General features: G+C 46.9%; 1 protein-coding gene across 1 annotated transcript in view; it reads left to right on the plus strand.

Annotated features, from left to right (window-relative positions):
• Positions 1–910: 910 nt before the first annotated feature.
• Positions 911–24,366, plus strand: part of LOXL2 (lysyl oxidase like 2) — a gene marked incomplete at its 5' end in the record, with an annotated part of 47,714 nt that continues 24,258 nt past the window's right edge. Inside the window, 3 exons of the mRNA XM_079328747.1 lie at positions 911–1,262; positions 4,424–4,599; positions 19,422–19,633. Of these exons, the coding sequence (XP_079184873.1) occupies positions 911–1,262; positions 4,424–4,599; positions 19,422–19,633 (740 nt within the window). The remainder of the gene's footprint in view (positions 1,263–4,423; positions 4,600–19,421; positions 19,634–24,366) is intronic.

Here is a 24,366-nt window from a genome sequence, read left to right on the forward strand (position 1 = left end):
GTCTCTATGCAAAGACGAGATTTTTCCGGGATTTTTTTTTTTTTTTCAGATTTAGTTGAAATTTCAGAGAATTTTAGTTCCTAGACATCTTCTCTGGATCCAAATCTTCTCCCTCCCCTCCTGTGGCTGCCAGGAAATAACAGAACTCCAAAGGTCTGGGGAGGTTTTTCCCACTGAGCTCTGGAATTGCTCAGGAATTTTGGGATCCTCACGTGTGAGTGGGGAGCAGGAATAGAACAGGATTTCCCAGGCTTCAATTCCTGCATGGAATTCCTCTTCTGAGTCAGGAGAAGTTTCCACTTTCTGTCTGAAAATTAAACTTGTGGAGCACTTGGATGTCAATAAATCCCCATCCAGACTTACAACCAAAACCTGGAGACATTTTCCACTATTCCAGGGTTATCCAAGGCTTCTGCCAAGTGTCTGGTGATGTTTGGAGTTTCTACAGATGGAAGCAGGAAAATAAATAAATCTTTTATCCCATTGGGAACCCAGATTTTAGGATAAATCCCTCACTGCTGGCCATGAGATTTCCTCACCCTCCTGGTTTGGATTCTTGATGGGGAGAAAAAAAATGGTTCAATTCTGTCCTGGCAGGATTTGGATGAAGTTTTCCTGCTGGATTTTTGGAGAAACAGGAAAATAATTTGCTACACCTCCCAACCTGGAGAATTTTCCCTGGAGAAAACATATTTTTGGGGTGAATTATGTGGCAAATTACCTAAATTTATAAACAGGGGAGGTTTCAATTTCTTTGCCCACGACACAAGAAACAATTGATCCGATTTTGGCTGGTAACCCCAATTTCCAAGAGATACAAATTTTACATCACTACAAACTTAAACCAAAATCTGTTTTGTTTTTTTTTGTTTTTTTTGTTTTTTTCCAGGACAGCCTCTGAGGACTGAAAATGGGAAGATCCCAAATTTTCCCCTCCAACCACTGCCTGCTGCTGCTGCTGCTGGCCGAGCTGAGCTGTGCCCAGTACGAGCACTGGCCATACCTGCCTGGCTACCCTGAGCCAGCCCCCCAGGTGTTCCAGCCCCCCCAGAGAGCCCCAAACGTCCCCAAAATCCAGCTGAGGCTGGCAGGGCAGAAGAGGAAGCACAATGAGGGCAGGGTGGAGGTGTTCTACAGTGGGGAGTGGGGCACCGTCTGCGACGACGACTTCTCCATCCACGCTGCCCACGTGGCCTGCAGGGAGCTGGGATATGTGGAGGCTGTGTCCTGGCTGCCAGGCTCCAAGTATGGAAAAGGAGAAGGTGAGGAACTCTTGGAATAGGAAATTGGCTCTTTCCAGTTCTCAATAATCTCTAATTTCAGTCCCATTAATGGTTTTGGGGTGTTTGTCTCTCCTGCTCTATCAGGAGCTGGGATATGTGGAGGCTGTGTCCTGGCTGCCAGGCTCCAAGTATGGAAAAGGAGAAGGTGAGGAGCTCTTGGAATAGGGAATTGGATTTTCCCAGTTCTCAATAATCTCTAATTTCAGTTTAATTGATGGTTTTGGGGTGTTTGTCTCTCCTGCTCTATCAGGAGCTGGGATATGTGGAGGTTGTGTCCTGGCTGCCAGGCTCCAAGTATGGAAAAGGAGAAGGTGAGGAGCTCTTGGAATATGGAATTGGATTTTTCCAGTTCTCAATAATCTCTAATTTCAGTTTAATTGATGGTTTTGGGGTGTTTGTCTCTCCTGCTCTATCAGGAGCTGGGATATGTGGAGGCTGTGTCCTGGCTGCCAGGCTCCAAGTATGGAAAAGGAGAAGGTGAGGAACTCTTGGAATAGGGAATTGGCTTTTCCCAGTTCTCAATAATCTCTAATTTCAGTTTAATTGATGGTTTTGGGGAGTTTGGTGCTGTGCTGAGTATGTTTGGGATATTTGAGGTGAAAGTGTTGGAAAGAATCCAAAGGATGGACAGAGGGATGGGGAAGGGTCTGGAGCAGCTGAAGGTTCTTGGTTTTGGATTTTAGGGAACTGAGAGAATATTCCAGCCCCAGATAATCCCTAATTTCAGTTTAATTGATGGTTTTGAGTGGTTTTTTTTCTTGTGCTGTGCTGGGTGTATTTGGGATCCATGAGGTGAAAGTGTTGGAAATCAGGGATGGGGAAGGGTCTGGAGCAGCTGAAGGTTCTTGGTTTTGGATTTTAGGGAACTGAGAGAATCTTCCAGCCCCAAATAATCCCTAATTTGAGTTTAATTGATCATGTTGAGTGTTCCTTTCTCATGCTGTGCTCGGTGAAGTGATAAATTGTTGGCTGCTCCAGCCTGGCCTTGGACATTCCAGGGATCCAGGGGCAGCCCCAGCTCCTCTGGGAATCCCATCCCAGCCTCTCCCCACCCTCCCAGGGAGGAATTTCTTCCCAAAATACCATCCAGATTTCCTTTTTTTCACCTTTTTCACTCCCCTCATCCTGGGATGTGTTTTATCCTTTCTCACCCTCTGAACTTGCACCTGGTGGAAATGTGGAAAATCCCAAATATCCTGAATCCCAAATATCTGCCTGACAAACCCCTGGAAAGGAGAATATTTGTGTGTGACAGGTGGGAATTCCTGAAATCACCGAGTTAGAGAAGGAAAACTCTGAAATAATCCAGGAATAACAACAAATCTGTAGAATAACAACAGCCCAGGGGATTTATCGAGATTTGGGATTGAATTTTATCCTACAGAAGATTTTTCCTGCCCTCCCTGGAGCCTTCCACTCAGCAGGGCTGAAGGTGCTGGTTTGGGTGGATTTAACAATATTTGAGTGCTCACACCTATAAATGTCCTGTGAAAGAGTGAGTGGGACCCAAGGGAAATTGAAAACCTGGAATCTGCTCCCAAATTTGTGGATTTTGGCTCTGGAGGCAGAGCAGGAGTGTTTTCCTCTTGGAATCCCAGTTGTGTTTCCTCTGGGAATCCCAGTTGTGTTTCCTCTTGGAATCCCAGTTGTGTTTCCTCTTGGAATCCCAGTTGTTTCCTCTGGGAATCCCAGTTGTGTTTCCTCTTGGAATCCCAGTTGTGTTTTCCTTTTGGAATCTCAGTTGTTTCCTTTGGGAATCCCAGTTGTGTTTTCCTCTGGGAATCCCAGTTGTGTTTCCTCTTGGAATCCCAGTTGTGTTTCCTCTGGGAATCCCAGTTGTGTTTTCCTTTTGTAATCTCAGTTGTGTTTTTCTCTTGGAATCTCAGCTGTGTTTCCTCTGGGAATCCCAGTTGTGTTTCCTCTTGGAATCCCAGTTGTTTCCTTTGGGAATCCCAGTTGTGTTTTCCTCTGGGAATCCCAGTTGTGTTTCCTCTTGGAATCCCAGTTGTGTTTCCTCTTGGAATCCCAGTTGTGTTTCCTCTGAGAATCCCAGCTGTGTTTCCTCTGGGAATCCCAGTTGTGTTTTCCTCTGGGAATCCCAGTTGTTTCCTCTGGGAATCCCAGTTGTGTTTCCTCTGGGAATCCCAGTTGTGTTTTCCTCTGGGAATCCCAGTTGTGTTTCCTCTGGGAATCCCAGTTGTGTTTCCTCTGGGAATCCCAGTTGTGTTTCCTCTGGGAATCCCAGTTGTGTTTCCTCTGGGAATCCCAGTTGTGTTTCCTCTTGGAATCCCAGTTGTGTTTTCCTCTTGGAATCTCAGCTGTGTTTCCTCTTGGAATCCCAGTTGTTTCCTCTGGGAATCCCAGTTGTGTTTCCTCTTGGAATCCCAGTTGTTTCCTCTGGGAATCCCAGCTGTGTTTCCTCTGGGAATCCCAGTTGTGTTTCCTCTTGGAATCCCAGTTGTGTTTCCTCTTGGAATCCCAGTTGTGTTTCCTCTGGGAATCCCAGTTGTGTTTCCTCTGGGAATCCCAGTTGTGTTTTCCTCTTGGAATCTCACTTGTGTTTTCCTCTTGGAATCTCACTTGTGTTTTCCTCTTGGAATCCCAGTTGTGTTTCCTCTTGGAATCCCAGCTGTGTTTCCTCTTGGAATCTTAGTTGTGTTTCCTCTGGGAATCTCAGCTGTGTTTCCTCTTGGAATCTCAGCTGTGTTTCCTCTTGGAATCTCAGCTGTGTTTCCTCTTGGAATCTCAATTGTTTCCTCTTGGAATCTCAATTGTTTCCTCTGGGAATCCCAGTTGTGTTTTCCTTTTGGAATCTCAGTTGTGTTTTTCTCTTGGAATCTTAGTTGTGTTTCCTCTTGGAATCTTAGTTGTGTTTCCTCTTGGAATCTTAGTTGTGTTTCCTCTTGGAATCTCAATTGTTTCCTCTTGGAATCTCAATTGTTTCCTCTTGGAATCTCAATTGTTTCCTCTTGGAATCTCATCTATTTTCCTCCCATTCCAGGGAAAATCTGTCTGGACAACACGCACTACCCAAGGCGCTATTGAGAGCGAGACCCAACACTTCCTGCATTCCTGATTTTAGGGAATCCAGCCTGGATCCCTCCTGTGGGATTCTCAGCTGTGTTCCCCTCCTTTTTTAGGGAAGATCTGGCTGGACAACGTGCACTGCACGGGCAGGGAGAGCAGCCTGGCTGCCTGTGGCTCCAATGGCTGGGGCGTGAGCGACTGCAAGCACAGCGAGGACGTGGGCGTGGTGTGCAGCGAGAAGAGGATCCCTGGCTTCAAGTTTGACAACTCCCTGATTAACCAGATCGAGGTAATTGGGGTAAAAGTGGTGATCTGGTGTGTCCCATGGACAGGGATGGAAATTGTCACTTTATCCTGTGTTTATTCACATTAGGAATTTATTCTGTGTTTATCTCGTATTTATTCCCATTAGGAATTTATTCTGTGTTTATCTCATATTTATTCACATTCTGAATTTATTCCGTGTTTATCTCATATTTATTCACATTAGGAATTTATTCTGTGTTTATCCCGTATTTTTTCACATTATCAATTAATTCTATGTTTTTCTCATATTGATTCATATTATTAATTTATTCCATGTTTTTCCCATATTGATTCATATTATCAATTTATTCCGTGTTTATCTCATATTTATTCACATTATGAATTTATTCTGTGTTTATCCCACATTTATTCACATTATGAATTTATTCTGTGTTTATCCCATATTTATTCACATTCTGAATTTATTCTGTGTTTATCCCGTATTTATTCACATTATCAATTTATTCTGTGTTTATCCCATATTTTTTCACATTATGAATTTATTCCATGTTTATCTCATATTTATTCATATTATGAATTTATTCCATGTTTTTTCCATATTGATTCATATTATCAATTTACTCCGTGTTTATCCCATATTTATTCACATTATAAATTTATTCCATGTTTATCTTATATTTATTCACATTATGAATTTATCCTGTGCTTATCCCACATTTATTCACATTATCAATTTATTTCATGTTTTTCCCATATTTACTCACATTATCAATTTATTCATATTATCAATTTATTCCATGTTTATCCCATATTTATTCACATTATCAATTTATTCCATGTTTATACCATATTTACTCACATTATCAATTTATTCCATGTTTATCCCATATTTATTCACATTATCAATTTATCCCAGTTTATTCCCATGATCAATTTATCCTCAGAAGGGTAAAAAAGAGATTTTTTTTTCCTCAGTGTGGGAAGTTTGTTGTGCCTCAGGCACCTCCCTGTTGGACTTTTTGCTGTCTCAATTCCCTGCTGGAAGGGAGCTGGGATGAGACCTTCAGAGTGGAAAAAAAGGGATTTTTTTAAAAGGGAATTTTTTCCTTCATCTCCTCATCCTGGGGAGTTTGTGATCCCTCAAGCACTTCCCTTTACTTGGATTTTTATCTGTCTCAATTCCCTGACTACCCTTGGCCAAAAATTTATGGGAAGACCCCCCTATAAACATTTTAATTTGAGCATCCAGAGCAAAGCCAGTGGGATGAACCCTTGAATTTTAAATCCCTGAGCTGCAGTGGGATGAGCAGGCAGCGCTCAGAGTTCCAGGGAAGGGCTGCAGGTCCAGGATCTCAATCCTTGGGATCATCCCAAGCTGCTCCATCAATGGTTCCATTGTGTCCAGGAGGGATCATGGAACACCAGGGGTGGCTTTGGCTGCTCTGAAACCACAGAGAGTCCTCAAAACACCTGGAAGAAAATTTGGTTCAGTCTAGACAGAGGTCACCTCACCCTGAGCTGCTCCAGGAATTAATCAGGGAAGTTTTGGAGGAGTTTTTTTTGCTTTTCCATGAGCTCAGCACCGGGGCTGGGTGAGCAGAAAATTGGGAATGAGCTCAGCTGCTGCTCTGGGGGTGCTGAAATTTCAGATGGATCATGAGACTGAAGAGATTCCTGAATCCAGCAGCAAGAAAAGGGATGGGAAAGGGAGAAGTGGGTTTGTTTTTGGGGAGTTGCAGTGAGCAGGATGGAAATGCTGCATTTCCTGGGCAGAGGTTGTTTTACTGACAAACTGACAGAGCAGGTGAAAATCAGGGAAAAAACCCTTCCCTTTGAGGTTGGGGAGAGGCTGGAATGGAATTCCAGGGAAGCTGTGGCTGCCCCATCCCTGGAAGTGCCCAAAACCAGATTGGATCAACCTGGGAATTGTCCCTGCCCATGGTAGGGGTGGCACTGGAGGATTTTAACTTCCTTTCCCACCCAAATAATTCCCGGATTTTGTATCTCCCTGAGTGATTTTAATTCCTTTCCCACCTAAACCATTCCAAGATTCTGTTTCTCCCTGAATGATTTTAAGCTCCTTTCCCACCCAAACCATTCCTGGATTTTTTTTTTATCTCCCTGAGTGATTTTGAGCTTTCCCACCCAAACCATTTCAGGATTTTTTTTATCCCCCTGAATGATGTTAAGCTTCTTTCCACCCAAACCATTCCCAGATTTTTTATCTCCCTGATAGGATTTTAACCTCCTTTCCCACCCAAACCATTATTAAATCTTTTATCTCCTGGAATAATTTTGACCTCCTTTCCCACCCAAACAATTCCAAGACTCCCTTTCTCTTTGAATTATTTTAACCTCCTTTCCCACCCAAACCATTCCCAGATTTTTATCTCCCTGAATAATTTTAACCTCTTCTGTTTCTCCCTGAATTTCATGAACCACCACACCACTGCTTCCATTGTGCAAAACCCAGCTGATTTTTATTCTCTCTCTATAATTTTTTTTTTTTCTCCTGGAGCTTCCCTTCCCTCCCTGCTGTCCTTGAGGCTGGGCTGAGCAGTTGGAATGTTTGGGATGCCATCATGGGGTCACAACTGGCTGTCAAATTTTCCAGTTCCTTCCCCCTCTGACTTTTCCTTCTCTTATCTTTGCTTTGTCTCCTGGGCAGCAGTGGGAGACTAAAATAAGGAACAGGGTGACCTAAGGGGGTCATAAACTTGAATTAGGGGAGTCCAAAACCTCCTGTGAAGGTGAATTTGGAAATCTTTACCCTTTCCAACAATTCTTGGGAATTCTGTAGATCATTCCTCACATTAATTCATTGTGAGCTCCTCCTGGAGCCCACAGCTTGTCCCAGTGATGTTTTCCCTTTGGAATGAGGGGTGAGGGGGGCTGGAATTTCCTCTGAGCCCTGCTGTGGTCAGAAACCTCTGACAGAGCACAACCAGCTCAATCCCACCAGGATTCCCAGGGGAAGGGATTTGTCAGTTTGTCCTTCAGCTGCTGTTTAAACCAGGCTTTACTAAACCAGGCCTGGCTGGAGGTGCTAAACCAAGCTTGGCTGTTGGGTTCTGCATTCCCAGCCTGGCTGTGATTCCCAAATCCCAAATCTGTGTGCACAGGCTGTGGATTCACAGGATTTTGGTGCCTGTGATCCAAGGGAGCAGCTGGAGCTGGGCCAGGAGAGGTTTAACTGGATTTTGGGAAAAGGTTTTTCACCTTCAGGGTGGCCTTGGGCATTGCCAGGGATCCAGCTCCTCTGGGAATTCCATCCCAGCCCCTCAAACCCTCATTCCATCCCAATATCCCACCCAAATCTCCCCTTTTTCATGGGAACCCATTCCCTGTGTCCTGTCCCTCCATCCCAAATCCCAAATCCCTCTCTGTGTTCCAGCAGCTCCTTCAGGCTCTGCAAGGCCACAATGAGATCACCCCAAAACTTCTGAAAAACCCCAATTCCCACAGACTTTCCTCATCATTTAGAAAGTCCTAAAACCCTTTAGGTGCAAATTTCCTGGGGCTGGCTGGGAACAGGGAAAATCCAGGAGAGGAAATGACCCCAGGGTGATTTTTTTGTGCCCAAATCTGGCCTGGCTGGGAATTGTTTGGAACAGGAAAATCCAGGAGTGGAAACGACCCCAAGGTGATTTTTTTGTGCCCAAATCTGGCCTGGCTGGGAATTGCTGGGAACAGGAAAATCCAGGAGAGGAAATGACCCCAGGGTGATTTTTTTTTTTTGTGTCCAAATCTGACCTGGCTGGGAATTACTGGGACCAAGGAAAATCCAAGAGTGGAATTAACCCCAATGTGATTTTTTTTTGTGCCCAAATCTGGCCTGGCTGGGAATTGCTGAGAACAGGGAAATCCAGGAGTGGAAATGACCCCAGGGTGATTTTTTTGTGCCCAAATCTGGCCTGGCTGGGAATTGTTTGGAACAGGGAAATCCAGGAGTGGAAATGACCCCAGGGTGATTTTTTTGTGCCCAAATCTGGCCTGGCTGGGAATTGTTTGGAACAGGGAAATCCAGGAGTAGAAATGACCCCAGGGTGATATTTTTGTGCCCAAATCTGGCCTGGCTGGGAATTGTTTGGAACAGGGAAATCCAGGAGAGGAAATGACCCCAGAGTGAATTTTTGTGCCCAAATCTGGCCTGGCTGGCTCAGCTGTGCCCCACAAGGAGCCCCCAGTCCTTCCCAAGGAACTCCATAACCCTGAGCTGAGTTTGTTTTCATTGGACACCAGCCCAGCTCAGCTTCCCAGTTTGGAGAAGTTGTGGGTCAGTGGGATGGGATGAAATTTTCCATCCCATAAATCCCTCAGCCATTCCATAGGGATGTGCTCAGACAGATCCCTTCCCATTGAGGGTTGTGAAACATCTCTTCCCATCCCTGAGCTTTTCCATCCCTTTTCCTGCTGGGAAGGGGCACTGGGAAAATTTACTGCCAAGACACAGCAAGGTCAGGACCAGAGAAATATAGAATTAATTAAATTAATTGAATTAAATCTGTGCAAAAAGACCTCCAGGCTCATTAAGCCAAATCAGCCCCTTCTCACCCAGAGCATCCCATGCTGTCCTTAAGAAAAGTTCAATATTTGAACAGAAAAATCATCTTTAAAGGTCTTTCCAACCCAAACCCTGAAGTGTTTTGGGGGAGGGTGAATAGTGGGAAAGTTGTGACGAGGAGGAGGGAGACAGGCAGGAAGGGGTTAATCCTTCTGGCAAAACCAGAATTCCATCCCTCCCTTGTTAAAATTCCATTTTTTTTTTTCTGTTTTCCACTCTCACTGCAGATTTTAGAGGATTTCTTGGAGGGTGATGGAGCTGGAAAATCCAAATTCCCTTCGTGTTCCCCAAGCTGGGAATGGCATCCTTGCTTTTCCAGGGGAAAAATTCACACTCTGTGTTATCCCAGCTCATTCCAGACCCACCTGCAGCTCCTTTCCTGCCTTTTCAGGACCACAGTCACTGATTTTTACCTTAATGCATTCCTTAAACCAACACACCAGAGAGATTTGATTCAATGCACGCCCCAAAACATCCTGAACAAAATATTTGCTGTCCACTCCTTTCCCCTCTGTGTGCTCCCACACAGCCTCCAAATATAAAAAAAGCTCTAAATATATCAAATTTCTGCAGCTTTTAGAGGCTCACAAATAGCTCTGGTACCTGGGGCTTTGGCCAGACCTTATCCCAGACAGGTCTGGCTTAGCAAGTCAGACCTTGCTGCTATTTCTGGCCTTCATTTCCCCTCTGGGTACTTGTGAGGCAGAAAAAAAAATCTCACTTCAAAGCCCAGTTCTTCAAAGGCTTGGCTTGTGCTGGGTTAAAAGTGGGGTGAGGTGTCCTTGGAGGGGTTTGGGATGGGGGGAGGTGTCCCAGGGTTTAAGTCACTTCCAACACGAAGCATTTCATGATTCTGGTGAAAATTCCAGATTTTTAATGAGTGGGGAAAGGTTCTGTGAGGTTCTGCTCAGGAGCTTTGAGTCAAATCAGGCTCTGTTGGAGATTTACCTTGTCCTCAGGTAAATCTCCCTCTTTTCACGCTTTTTTTTATTTTTATTTTTTTTTTCCCCATAAAATTCTCTGGAATCTCTGTCCCCACTGCAGGGATTTGTCACACAGGTCACCCCCAGCCCATCTCTGTGTCCTGCAGCCATGAGTGTTTAATTAGTAAAAAGAAAGAGTAAAAAATTAGTTTAAAAGGTTTTTTTGCCTGTTTAAGTTTTATTTTTCCTGTTTGTTGTGACAACAGGCTTTGGGTTTCCCTCTGCTATAAATATTTACTCCTCCAAACCCAAGTGCAGCCAAATTCTGCAGCTTTGTGACTCTGGGTCTTCAGCCTCTCCTCACCTCAGGAAAATGTTAATTAATCAGATTTTGGGGGAGCCCACTGTGTTTTAGTGCTGTAAATTCGAAGTGAATGTGATCATTTGCCTCAGTGGCTCCTTTGTGGCAGGTTGGAATCAGAGTTTGGGCTGGAAAGGTCTTTAAAGATAATTTTCCTGTTCAAATCTTGAACTTCTCCTGAGGACAGAGTGGGGTGGTCATGGTGAGAAGGTGCTGATTGGTCAGAGGTTGGGCTTAATGAGCTTGGGAGTCTTTTGCACAGATTTAATTTAATTAATTCTGTGTTCCTGACCTTGCTGTGTCTTGGCAATAAATTCCCCCGGGTTTCAGTGCCTGATCCAGACACTTTGAGCTCAGCAGAAAGGACAGAAAGGAACCCCCAGCCCTGGGGCTGCCAGGACAGGGCTGAGCTTTCCCTAAACTGAGCCTGTCCTGAGCTGAGCCTGTCCTAAACTGAGCTTGCCCTAAACTGAGCCTGTCCCAAGCTGAACTTGCCCTAAACTGAGCCTGTCCTGAGCTGAGCCTGCCCTAAACTGAACTTGCCCTAAACTGAGCCTGTCCCGAGCTGAGCTTGCCCTAAACTGAGCCTGTCCCAAGCTGAGCCTGCCCTAAACTGAGCCTGTCCTGAGCTGAGCCTGCCCTAAACTGAGTCTGCCCTAATCTGAGCCTGCCCCAAGTTGAGCCCCTCCTGCTCTGTCCCCTCTGTGTCCCTTTCCTCTGCCCCAGCTCCACGGAGCCTTTCCCAGCTCAGCCAGGCTTTTGTCAGCCCAAATCTGCTCCTGGCCCCTAAGCCTGGCTCAAACTCTGCTCCCTCACCCTTTGTGCAGCCTCTGTCCCCAGGGCTTTGTCCCATCCTCTCGTGTTTATGTAGCAGCCAGGACCTTGGGGTGACTCAGAGGCTCAGCTCCAGATGTTTAAACCCAAACAAGAAGAAAAAAAGAGTTGTTTTCCTCTGGTGGCTGAGGTTTTAGTGGAAGTGGAGTTTTTATGATGGACAAAGCCCCTGAGGAAAGATTTTGGTGTGTTGTGGATTGGAGAAAAAAAAAAAAAAAATCAATTTTTTTGTTCAAGTTTCAGACTTAATTCCTGATGTTTGGACGCTAACAAATCCTGGAGCTCTGTTGGGAGTGAAAAAGGATCTAAATGGATTTTACTTAAGGGGCAGTGGGGCAGGTCAGGCTTAGGGAAGGAAAGAGGAGTCTGAGTGGATCATGGAGCTCTCAAAGCAGGAGAGGAATGGAAATGGAAAAATCCAAGGACAGAGCAGAGAGAAATCCAAATTCCAGGGAGACTCAGCGCCAGGGCAGCGTCTGCAGCCTGGGATTTCTAGGAACAGGAATTTCAGGAATCAATCTCCCTGGACTGATTCCTGAGCATCCTCAGGGCCCTTCAAAAGGAAAGGGAAGGGCTGGGTTTGAGCATGGAGAAAACCCAAAAAACCCATCCTGGGCATCACTGATTTACCAGCACAAAGCAAAGGGGAATATTCCCAAAATCGGGTGGGATCCTGGTCAGACCCAGAGCTGTGGGGAAGCCTTTGCTTCAGAGGGTGGAAACAAAAGCACTGGAGGCTCATGTGAAAACTTTTCCGAGCCAGGAATCCTTTTGTGAGGGCTCAAAAACAAACCCTTTTCTCTGGGCTGGCCCCGATTCCCTCCCTGGTTTCGTAACGGAGCTCGGAGCCTCTGCCAGGGCTTTTGTGTCCCCGCAGAGAGGAGCAGCTCTGGGGCCCTGGAGGTGGCTCCTGGCAAGGAGAGCGTTGGGATGGAGGCAAACACGGCCCAGCCTGGAAGAGTTTTTGTGTGTTTTTCTCTCGTTTTTTACTGGTTTGTGTTGTAGGATGCTGGAAGTCCCAGCTGAGATCGTGGAATCCTGGAATGGTTTGGGTGGGAAAGGAGTTTCAATCCCAATCCCACTGTCCAACCCTTCCTTGGGCACGCCCAGGGATCCAGGGGCAGCCACAGCTCCTCTGGGAATTCCATCTCAGAGAAGGATTTCTGCCCAATATCCCATCTAACCCTGCCCCCTTTTTATTTCAAACCATTTCTCCCACCTTATCCCTCGTTTATCCCAAATCTCCGTCACAGCTTTGCCTCCCTGTCCTGGCTTGAAGGACAGGTGTCTGCCAATAAAGGCAGGGGCTTCTCTTTGAAATGGAGAATGTAAAACCCCCTCCCTCCAAATTACTATAATTTTGAAATTAAGGGGCTCTCAGGCAAAGATATGGCAATAGGAATAGCAGTTCTTTACTAGGAAAATTAAAATAGCAATGCAGTATTACACAGAACAATCCCAAACCCTGCCAGAGTCAGAATCCAAGCTGACACCCTCAGTCAGTCAGGGTGGTGGCACAGTCCCATTCCATGGTGCTGCATCCTCCTGCAGGGGCAGATGTGGCTCAGCTGGAGCAGTGCTCCTGGAGAAGGTGCAGTTTCCTCTGAAGGTGCAGGGATGATGTGGAAGGGTCTGGTTTTCCTCTGGAATCCAGTGGGAAAGGCTGCTCTGCTGTTCCAAATCTCAGTTTTTATCTGGGTAGGAAATGTTTGGCTCCCTCCCCTGGGTGGAGCATCTCCCAGTGGGATGATGGAATTTTATCAGTCATGCACTGGGACTCACTGGCCATGAACAGGAGATATCTCCTGGAGGGAGGATGGGCTGTGGGAAGATAAAGATGATTGCCCAGCTGGTTTAAACATGGCCCATTAGCAGATAATATGTGTCAGGAGATCAGGGTCACTGCCCCACCTGGTTTAGCAGATTGGGACAGAATTCACATTTCTGGCCACATCCTGTATTGCAACCCAAGACACCCCTTTAATTTTAAACCATTCCCTCCCTCCTGTCCCAACCTTATCCCAAATCCCCATCACAGCTTTGTTTCCCTAAAACCAGTCATGGTTTAGGGTTTGGGTTCAGCTTTTTCTCAATCCCAGAGTTTTCCTTGTTGTGGGATTGCTCTCCACGTGTCCCTGGAGCACAAGAGAGGGGGATTTCAGGAATCTGCTTTATCCATCAGGTGTTGTTTGCTCCCAGTTTTTCTCTGGAATCTGTTTTCACCATCAGCCCAGCTGCTGGTGGAGGATAAACCATTTCTGCCTGGGTTTGCATTATTGAACAGTGCAACAAAACCTCTGCAGCCAAAGGAAACCGTTCAAATCCCAAAGAATTATTGGGAAAAAAGCTCCTGGCAGCCTTTTCTCCTGGAGAACCCTCAGTGTGCTGATTCTGATCCTTTGTTCTTGATTTTTCCAATATAAAGCTGAGCTCTGCAGTGCCTTGAATTCCTCTCTGAGGTTTTGCTCTTTGTTTAGAGCCAGAGCAAACCCTTGAGTTGCTCCATCAAAAATTCCTGCTCTCAACCAGCCTGGGGGGGAAAATGGATGGATTTTGGGTTGATTTTGCTCCCGGACAAAATTCCAAAATTCCTTGCTCTAAACCAGCCCTGGGAGGGAAAAGGAGATGGGATTTAGGTTGGGTTTGGTTCCAGACAAAAATTCCAAAATTCCCTGCTCTAAACCAGCTCTGGGAGGAAAAAATGGATGGGATTTAGGTTGGATTTGCTGTCACAAAAATTCCTGCTCTAGACCAGTCCTGGAAGGGAGAAGGGGATAGGATTTGGATTGGTTTTTTCTCTTAGATAGATCCTGAAAATGTCATTGTGGTCTGTTGGATCTATCAGGAGAAGAATTCCCTCCAGGAATGAAATGTTACCTCATTTTTTGCTGCTTTTCTCATTTTTTTTAATCGTCCTTGGCAAACACAGGTCAAAAAAGAAATAATGATGACAAAGGAGTTGGATGCACAAAACAGAATCCCAGGTTGGAGCAGGATTTCTTTTCATGTCTGAGTCAGCATCTCTGGGGCAGAGGGATGGGATGGGAGAGTTTTGTCCAGAGCCTGAGGTGGCACATTGGCCCTGGGAACATTTTCCCAAATCCAAGAGCAAGGAATTCAATTTACCACTTATTTTTTCACTGCTGTAAAAAAAAAAATTAAAAAAAAAAAAAAAAAACAACAACAACAAAAAAAAACCAATAAGGACTCAGCCCAGTCAGTCAGGGGGGAAGAAACATCCAAATGTCCAGCTTGGAAGGGGGAAATTAAGGGATTTGGAGTCCTGGAGTGGGAAATTCTGAGATCTCAAGTGTAGGAATAGGAAATTGAGAGATTTCAATCCTGGAGTTGGAAATACAGGAATTTCAAGTCCAGGAGTGGGAAATTCTGGGATCTGGAGTCCTGGAGCCATGGATATCCCACCCCTGCTGTGCTCAGAGCTCTTCTGGAAATAGCTGGAACAACTTCTTTTGATTTGTTAAGCTGCAGAAATAATTGCAAAAATAACAGGCAAATCCCAAAGTACCTCCCAGCATTCCCAAGCTTCCCATTTTTCAAGAGGCTTTTATTTTTATAACTTTTTTTGCATCATGGTGACTTTTCTCCTCCTCATCCTCAGTGGGGTCTTTTCTTCCTCTGCCTGATTCTCTGATTTTTTGGCCTTTGCAGAAGCAGTTTGCTCTGTCTGAACCTGATTTCTGTTTGGGAATTGCTGCTCCCTCCCAGGAATCCTTAAGGCTGGAAAAGATCAAACCCAAAAGATAAAACCAGGAGTCCTTTGACTCCTCTGTTTGCCTGGGGGCTTTTCCAGGTTTTCCATTTCCCTGGGGTGGCCCAGCAGTGAGTAAAGGGATGTTTAATGATGAGGAAAAGGTGAAATGTGGGAATGCTGATGCTGGGAAGCACTGGGCAGATGTTCAGCATCTGGAATCAGCACAAATCCAGAGGGCTGAGCTGTGGAGCAGCACCTGGGGCAGCATCCCTGGGTGTGAACTCATCCCAAAGACTGGCTGTGGCCTCCAGCCAGTCTAAATCCAAGGAAAAAGGAAAGGAAAAAACATGTGAAAACCACATGTGGGCTTCAGCACACATTGCTGAAATGTTCTGTCCTGGTTTGGAGGACAGGTGTCTGCTAAGAAAGGCAGAAGCTTCTCTTGGAAATGGAGAATGTAAAACCCCCTCCCTCCAAATTATTATCATTTTGAAATTAAGGGGCTCTCAGGCAAAGATATGGGAATAGGAATAACAGTTATTTACTATGAAAATGAAAATAGAAATGCAGTATTACACAGAACAATCCCAAACCCTGCCAGAGTCAGAATCCAAGCTGACACAGTCAGTCAGTCAGGGTGGTGGCACAGTCCCATTCCATGGTGCTGCATCCTCCTGCAGGGGCAGATGTGGCTCAGCTGGAGCAGTGCTCCTGGAGAAGGTGCAGTTTCCTCTGAAGCTCCAGGGATGATGTGGAAGGGTCTGGTTTTCTTCTGGGATCCAGTGGGAAAGGCTGCTCTGCTGTTCCAAATCTCAGTTTTTATCTGGGTGGGAAATGTTTGTCTCCTCCCCCTGGGTGGAGCATCTCCCAGTGGGATGATGGAATTTTATCAGCCATGCACTGGGACTCACTGGCCATGAACAGGAGATATCTCCTGGAGGGAGGATGGGCTGTGGGAAGATAAAGATGATTGCCCAGCTGGTTTAAAGATGCCCATTAGCAGATAATGTGTGCCAGGAGATCAGGGGCACTGCCCCACTTTCAGCAGATGGGGACAGAATTCACATTTCTGGCCACATCCTGGTTGCATCCCAAGACATGTCCCATTTCTGTGATTCTAATGTGCAGCAGGGCTGATCCTCACCTCACTGTGGCTCCCAAATCTACTCAGGGTGGATAAATCCCACACTCACAGATGGAAAAATCCCTCTCCCACTTTTCCCAGCTGCCAGTGCAGATTTCCTCCTGTTTCCCATCTTTTCCCAGGTGCTTTCCCAGCACAATTTGAAGTGTTGGCTCCCTGGCCTTTGGGTTAATCCCTTTTAAAAGGTTTTATTAAAAACACTTGAAGATCTTCAGCACCCAGAACTGTTTCCAAGTGGATTTAAGGCTTTGATTACTTTTTTTTTTTTTTTTTTTTCCCTGGTGTAGAAAATGAGGCAGGGTAAGGAAAGCAGAAGAACAAGGTTCCCTCTGACTACCCTGGGTAAACACAATTTCTCCATCAAGGCAAAAGCTGGAAACATTTCCTAAATTGCACCAGGGAAAAGCGAGCTGCAGGGTTTGGAAAGCAGCCTGGAATGCCCTGAGGCTCCGATACCTTCCTGACAGCACGTAGGCAAAAAAAAATCCTGCAAGGTTTTAGGAGAAACTGCCTAGCTCAGGAGAAACTTCGTGTTGCAAATGGATTTCTCAGGCTCCAGCAGAGAGGTTTTAAATCCCCTCTTACATCAGACCCTTGGAACACCTGAGATTGCCTCAGATGTGACAAATTTGGGTATGTCGGGGGTTATTTTTAATTCTTGAGGGATTTCAAAACTGGAGCCCAGCCTGTGTTGGATAAATCCTGTTTTCCTGGGGTTGAGGGATGCTCCAGTGGGATTTTTGGAGAATTGAGGGGGTGAGGGGGAATCAGTGATTTGCAAAACTGGGTGGTAAATGTTGATAAATCAAAGGCAGAAAAGCAGGGAGGAATAAAGAAAAGGAGAGGGGGAAGCTTTAAGTGAGTTATCCAAGGTGGTGTGGGCAGAGAGCAGAGCTGAGGAGGAGATGCCAGCCCCACTCCCTGACCCATTTTCTCCCCCAGATGCCTTTCTCTGCCCTTCCCTGGGCTCTGTTTGTTCTACCAGCCCTGCTGAAAGCATCTGGAGAATGGATGAGCCTGGAATCTGCAGGACTGGGCAGGTCCTGCTCCCACCTCCCTGCCAGCCCTGACCACAGCCCCGTGGCCCTTTAAAGCTCCGGGCAATTTTTTTCTTTTCCGAGTGGCTGAATGTGAGGATTCCTCAGTTCTGATGTAACCCCGAGCAGGACCACGTGGGTTTGCACATATTTGACAAGGAAAGGGCTCCTGGAAAGGAATTCACCCATTTTTCAGAAGCTCTTTTGTAACCACTTGCCACAGAGGAACTTTCCCAGCCAGGATTTGTCCTTGGGCCTCTGCAGGGTTGGTTTGTGTCTTCATGGATTTATTTTTCCAGCCAGGATTTGCCCCTTGGAGTTCTGCAGAGTTGGTTTGTGCCCTTAAGGATTTTTTTCCAGGCAGGATTTAGCCCCTCCAGCCAGGATTTGTCCCTGGCATCCTGCAGGGCCGGTTTGTGCCCTCAGGGATTTTTTTTTTAGCCAGGATTTACCCCTGGGGCTCTTCAGGGTTGGTTTGTGCCCTCAGGAATTTTTTTTCTAGCCAAGATTTGCCCCTTCCAGCCAAGATTTGCCCCTGGAGCCCTTCAGGGCTGGTTTGGATCCTCAAGGATCTTTTCCAGCCAGAATTTCCCCCTGAGGGAACCTGCAGGGTTGGTTTGTGTCTTCATGGATTTATTTTTCCAACCAGGATTTGCCCCCTCCAGCCAGGATTTACCCCTGGGGCTATGCACAGTTGGTTTGTGCCCTCAAGGATTTTTTTCCAAGCAGGATTTACCCCCTCCAGCCAGGATTTGTCCCTGGCATCATGTAGGGTTGATTTATGTCCTTAGAGGTTTTTTTTTTCCACCCAGGATTTACCCCTGGGGCTCTGCAGGGTTGGTTTGTGCCCCTGTGGATCTTTTCAAGCCAGGATTTGTCCCTGGCATCCTGCAGGGCCAGTTTGTGCCCTCAGGGATTTTTTTTCCAGCCAGAATTTGCCCCTGGGGCCCTGCTGGTTTGTGCCCTCATGGATATTTTCCAGGCATGATTTGCCCCTGGGGCCCTGCAGGGCTGGTTTGTGCCCTCAGGTATTTTTTTTCCAGCCAGGATTTACCCCTGGAGTCCAGCAGGGCTATTTTGTGCCTTCATGGATTATTTTCCAGCCAGGATTTGCCCCTGGAATCTTTGCCCCTGCTCTGTGCCCTCCTGTGAAATCCATCCTGCTCCACAATTTGCTCCTGTCCTGGCTGTGCAGGAGGAGCCAGAGCAGTGCTGTCAGCACCTTGGAATCCCTGATTCCACATGAAATCATGGCTTTGGATGGAAACCCCAAATTCCTTCCCTGCCAGGGCTTCCAGCTCCCTGCACCCAGAGCTATTCTGGGGTTTAGGCTGGCCCTAACAAAGCTGAGCTTGATTTATTTCCCCAAGGAGTAAATTAAGGTGAAAACAGTGCTGGAAATCAAAGTGACAAAGCAGATTTGTTGTAGGGCTACTTAAAAAATAAATTACAGGGTTTTTTAAATGAAAAAAAAAAATCCTCTTCCAGAGGATTGATTTAGACTAGGTGGAAAGGTTTGTTTCATAAACTTCCAGAAAAGTTTGGGTTGGAAGGGAGCTTAAAAATCATCCCCTGTGATTGGCAGGGACACCTCCCATGATCCCAGGTTGATCCTTGGACACTCCCAGGGATGTGGCAGCCACATCTTTGGGAATTCCATCCCAACTCCTCACAGGGAAGAATTTTTCCCAGTATTCCATCTAACCCAGTGCCCTGGTTTGAAGGACAGGTGTCTGCCAATAAAGGCAGGAGCTTCTCTTTGAAATGGAGAATGTAAACCTCCTAAATCCAAATTATTATAGTTTTGAAATTAAGGGGCTCTCAGGCAAAGAGATAGGAATTAGGAATAACAGTTCTTTACTAGGAAAATTAAAATAGAAATGCAGTATTACACAGAACAATCCCAAACCCTGCCAGAGTCAGAATCCAAGCTGGCACAGTCAGTCAGTCAGGGTGGTGGCACAGTCCCATTCCATGGTGCTGCATCCTCCTGCAGGGGCAGATGTGGCTCAGCTGGAGCAGTGCTCCTGGAGAAGGTGCAGTTTCCTCTGAAGCTCCAGGGATGATGTGGAAGGGTCTGGTTTTCCTCTGGAATCCAGTGGGAAAGGCTGCTCTGCTGTTCCAAATCTCAGATTTCGAAACCCAGCATCATTCCCATTTATCCCCACCCACAGAACTTTAACCACAGCTGGGCTGTGATCCCCATTTCCAAATTCCAAAACCCATTTCTCTCTAACCCACCATCATTCCCATTTATTTCCTACCCCAGAACATGAACATCCAGGTGGAGGACATCCGCATCCGCCCCATCCTGGCCACCTACCGCAAGCGGGTCCCGGTCACCGAGGGCTACGTGGAGGTGAAGGACGAGGGCAGCTGGAAGCAGATCTGTGACAAGCACTGGACCATGAAGAACTCCCGGGTGGTGTGCGGGATGTTCGGCTTCCCCAGCGAGAGGAAATACAACACCAACGTCTACAAGTGAGGGCAGGGCTTGGTGGGAGCCACAGATATTCCTTTTTGGCACCCTGGGGTAGGAGAAGTTTGTTCCTCCAGCTGGGACGGGATGGGGGAAATGGTTTGAAATAAAGGGGGAAGGGTTAGAGGGATATGGGGAAGAAATTCTTATCCGGGATGGAAGGGCTGGGATGGAATTCCCAGAGCAGCTGTGGCTGCCCCTGGATCCCTGGAAATGCCCAAGGAGAAGCTGGAGCACCTGGGACAGTGGAAGGTGTCCCTGGGACTGAAGCTCCTTTGCCACCCAAACCATTCCAGGTGAAACCATGTTGCAATACAGGATGTGTCCAGAAATGTGAATTCTGTCCCCATCTATTGGAGCCGGGTGGGGCAGTGACCCTGATCTCTGTGGGAGATATCTCCTGCTAATGGGCCATTGTTAAAAACCAGCTGGGCAATCATCATTATCCTTCCCATGCCCCACCCTTCATCCAGGAGGTATCACCTGTTAATGGGCCATTGTTAAAAACTGGGTGTGGCAGCGATTCTTATCCCTGTGGGAGATATCTCCTGTTAATGGGCCATTGTTAAAAACTGGGTGTGGCAGAGATTCCTATCCCTGTGGGAGATATCTCCTGTTAATGGGCCATTGTTAAAAACTGGGTGTGGCAGTGACCCTGATCTCCTGGCACACATTCTCTGCTAATGGGCCATCTTTAAACCAGCTGGGACAATCATCTTTATCTTCCCACAGCCCATCCTCCCTCCAGGAGATATCTCCTGTTCATGGCCAGTTAGTCCCAGTGCATGGCTGATAAAATTCCATCATCCCACTGGGAGATGCTCCACCCAGGGGGAGGAGCCAAACATTTCCTACCCAGATAAAAACTGAGATTTGGAAGAGCAGAGCAGCCTTTCCCACTGGATTCCAGAGGAAAACCAGACCCTTCCACATCATCCCTGGAGCTTCAGAGGAAACTGCACCTTCTGGCATTTTCCATCTGTGTAAATGTTTGGAAGGTCCAGAATTCCCTGGTGCAGGCAGGAGATGCTGCTCCATGGTATGCAGACCTTGATGAGTGTTTGACAGGGTCTGGAATGGGAGATGGGAAACTTGGCCCAAAAAATAGTTTTGTTTTGTAATTCCAGCTCGAGGGTGAGCATTTCCTCCAGCAGGGATGGGAGCAAATTGTCCCAGTGAATCCATCAACTATGGGAAAACCATGGAATGGTTTGGGTTAGAAGGGATTTACATCTAGTGCCTCCCTGGGACACCTTCCACCATCCCAAGGTGCTCCAACCTGGCCTTGGAAACTTCCAGGGATCCCAGGGCAGCCACAGCTCCTCTGGGAATTCCATCCCAGCCCCTCCCACCCTCCCAGGCAGGAATTCCTTCCCAAAATCCCCCCATCCCTGCCCTCTGACAGTTTGAAGCCATTTCTGTGTCCTGTCATTCCATAATGGAAACAGTCTCCAACTGCTCACCCCATCCCAGTGCAGAGATCCAGAGCTGGGATCAGTTCTGGATGTGCTGGAAGCTCCCAAAAAAGTCTCCTTGGAATGAAACAAACCTTCCTTGTGCCCAGGTTCCTCCTTCCCACCCTGAGTGCAATTCCTGCCCGTGCATCCCAGGAGGTGCTGGCAACAGGATCCTCTGTGGTCTCAGTGCTGCTTTTCCTCCCTAGATTTGTAGATTCCTTTAAAATGAAGGAATAAATTCATAGGGAGAACATTGTGTTTTCCAGACCTGCAAGTGGAAAGGTTTAGTCTGTATTTCCCCTTCCTTGGGAGGCAGGAGCTCTGAACTTTTTTGTTGTCACTTCTTCTCTTTGCTTTTTGTCACCAGCCCTCATCACCAGTTCCTTAGGAAAAACACCCCTGAAGCAGATGGAAAAGAGTTTAAATGAAATTCTGTCTCGTTGCTTTGCTGCTCTGTGACCTGGGGAGTGGGAGAGCAGCTTCAGGGGAGGGCTGAGTGCTCCAGGCAGGAGCTGTGGTTTTCCTGCCTGCTCCTTCTGGCCTGTGGAATTGCTATTTCTGAACATCCCCTCTGGATCAGCCTGGCCACGTTTGTTCCTTTCATTAGCAAAATCCTGATCTGCTGGAGAAATCCTTGGCCTGGAACAGCCCAGGGAAAATTGGGAATAAAGAACCCACTGGAATTCTGTCTGCAGGATTCCCAGGGAGATGAGCAGAAAATCCATCGCCCTGGACACCAGGGAAAATCAGGAACAAAGAACCCACTGGAATTCTGTCTGCAGGACTTGGAATTCATTGCCCTGAACACCAGGGAAAATCAGGAATAATGAACCCACTGGAATTCTGTCTGCAGGATTCCTAGGAGATGAGCAGGGAATTCATTGCCCTGGATATTAGTTTGAGGAGGGTTTGCTTCCACCAGTGCAGCACATTTCCCTCAAACCCATCCCTGAGATTCTCACCCCCTGCAGGAGCAGGGAATAAATCACCTCCAGACAGACAAAGTAGATTTTTCCTGCTTCCAGTTGTGGCCTTTCCAAGAAAAGCATTAACCAGAGCATCTGGAGCCATCTGCCTGAAATAAAAGGCTGCTCAGGAGCTGTCCTGTCTCTTGGACACATGGAAATGGAAAAACTGACAGAAGGTTGTTCAGCAGCAGCTCAGCACTGCTGAAAATCCCATTGAATTGAGCTGGAATTAGGAAGTGCTCCCAAATCCCAGCCCAGGAGATCTCAGCTGCTGAAGAGCCTCAGTGCCCCAAAACCTCCCTCCCTTTCCTTGTTTACCCCAAAACCTCCCTCCCTTTCCTTGTTTACCCCAAGACCTCCCTCCCTTTCTTTGTTTTCAGCCTTGCTGGGCTCCAGCACCCACAAATATTTAGGAAAACACGCCAAACATTATCCCAGGTTGGAAAAAATAAAGGGGGATGGCATTTTATTGGATGGGAGAGGCTTGTAAAGCTTTGGCAGCTGCACAGTTTTGTTTGTCAGCAGAGTTTAAAATCTGAATTCTTCCCTGGGTTGCTTCCCTCTGTGTTGTGGGTGGATGCATCATGTTCAGCTGGTGTTACTGGGAAAGCTCCCAGTTCTGGGCTGGGAATGAGCTTGGATTTGTGGTCGAGGCTCTGGGATGACCAGTGGCACCTTCTCACCTGGGCCAGGGGATGCTTGGCTTGTTTTGGAGAGGGAAAAGCTCATCCTGGAGCTAAACCCCTTCTGTGAAGCCACAGAAAAATCTTTTCTCCTGATTCCTCCATTTAATTTGAGAATCCCCTTCTCCCTGGAGCAGATCCTGCTCCTGCTCTGCAGCCTGGAGGGGAAAAAAAAGAAAAAGCTGGGATCAGGTTACTCAAGGCTTCCCACATCCCACTGCCCCCAGCCCCTGCACAGTGCTGGGAGGTGAAATGATTTGCAGATGGATCTTGCTCAAAAGAAAACAACTGAGTTCATCGTTGTCCCACTGCCAGGGGTTTATTCCTGACTGGAACTCGGCCTCTGGGGCTGATTTATGTTCGGAAATGGAACAAATCTAAAGTTGAGTCCCTGCTCTTGTTCGTTCCTCTCAGTGGGTTTTATACAGGAATTGCTGAAACTCCTTCTCTCAGTTCCTGCTCTGGCTGGGAAAGCAGGATTTAATGCATTTTGCTGATGGAGAGAGGAGAAATTTGGGAGCAGAGAGATGGAGCTGATGGCTTTTTGAATCTTTGTGACTGGACAAAGAAATGGCTCCAGGATCAATCATTACTCCCAGTTTAACCAGTCTGCTTCCCCCATTATAAACCCAGAGTTTATAACAGAGCAGCTCATCACTTCAATATTTGTAGTAGGAACTCTCCTGGTTTGTTTTTCCCTGGAAATTCTGGATCTGGAGGGTTTTGGTAGGCCTGGCTTCCCTCCCTCCTCCCTGAGGCTGAAGGCAGCACTTTGATAACTTTTGGAATTTCCCAAATGTGCTCACAGTCCCCAGGAGGAGCCCCCCAGCCTCTGCTCAGTGGGATTTGGGTGAATTTTCCTGGAGTTTGTGCAATGATTTGTTCTCTGCTGAATCATGGAATATCCTGAGTTCTCTTAACCAACCCCTCAGCCCTTCCCACAGCCTTGGGGCTTTGTTTAAAGCTTTGCTGGGATGAAAATCCCTCTCTCCTCACCACTAGAAATGGTTTGAATTCCAGCTTGACCTGGAATTGTCTGAACTCTCCCAGCAGGAATGTTCATTCCCACCTCTGACCTGAGCAGCATCACCCTGGGCTCCCACTGATCCCTTTTGTGTTAAAAACCAAACATCAGCAAAGCCCCGAGGTTCTGCCTGTGGGGATCAGCTGAATTCTGCTTTTTTCAGTCTGGGGACACGAGGTGGGGCTTCATTTCTCCCCAGCCTCCCCAGGGCTGTTAATACCATCCAGATGTTGATGCCTCATGAAATTTCCAGGATGAGGTCATTGTTTGCTATTCTAAGGCATCCCCATCCCTGCTTCCCTGAGTCAGGCTGGTTCTTGTCTGCTCTGGAGTTCATGGAGCTCTCTGGACCTGTCTGTGAAGGATAAAAAAAGCTCCTTCAGGTCTTTCCTTCTGTGCTGAGCCCACCTGGGAAGTGGCTGCTTTGTGTTTCATCCTCACAGGATTTATTTTTAAAATTTTAACTCTATTCCTATTTTCCCATCCTCTTTTTCATTTTCTCAATTCAGGGAGTCCCTGCTGTGCCAGAGGTGGGTTCTGACAGCCCCCAGGGCAGGCAGGGTCCTGCTGCTGTTCCCTGGGATGGATCTCAGCCCTGCTCCA

The sequence above is a fragment of the Erithacus rubecula genome, assembly GCF_903797595.1.
Source record: "Erithacus rubecula genome assembly, chromosome: 29".
NCBI lineage: Eukaryota > Metazoa > Chordata > Aves > Passeriformes > Muscicapidae > Erithacus > Erithacus rubecula.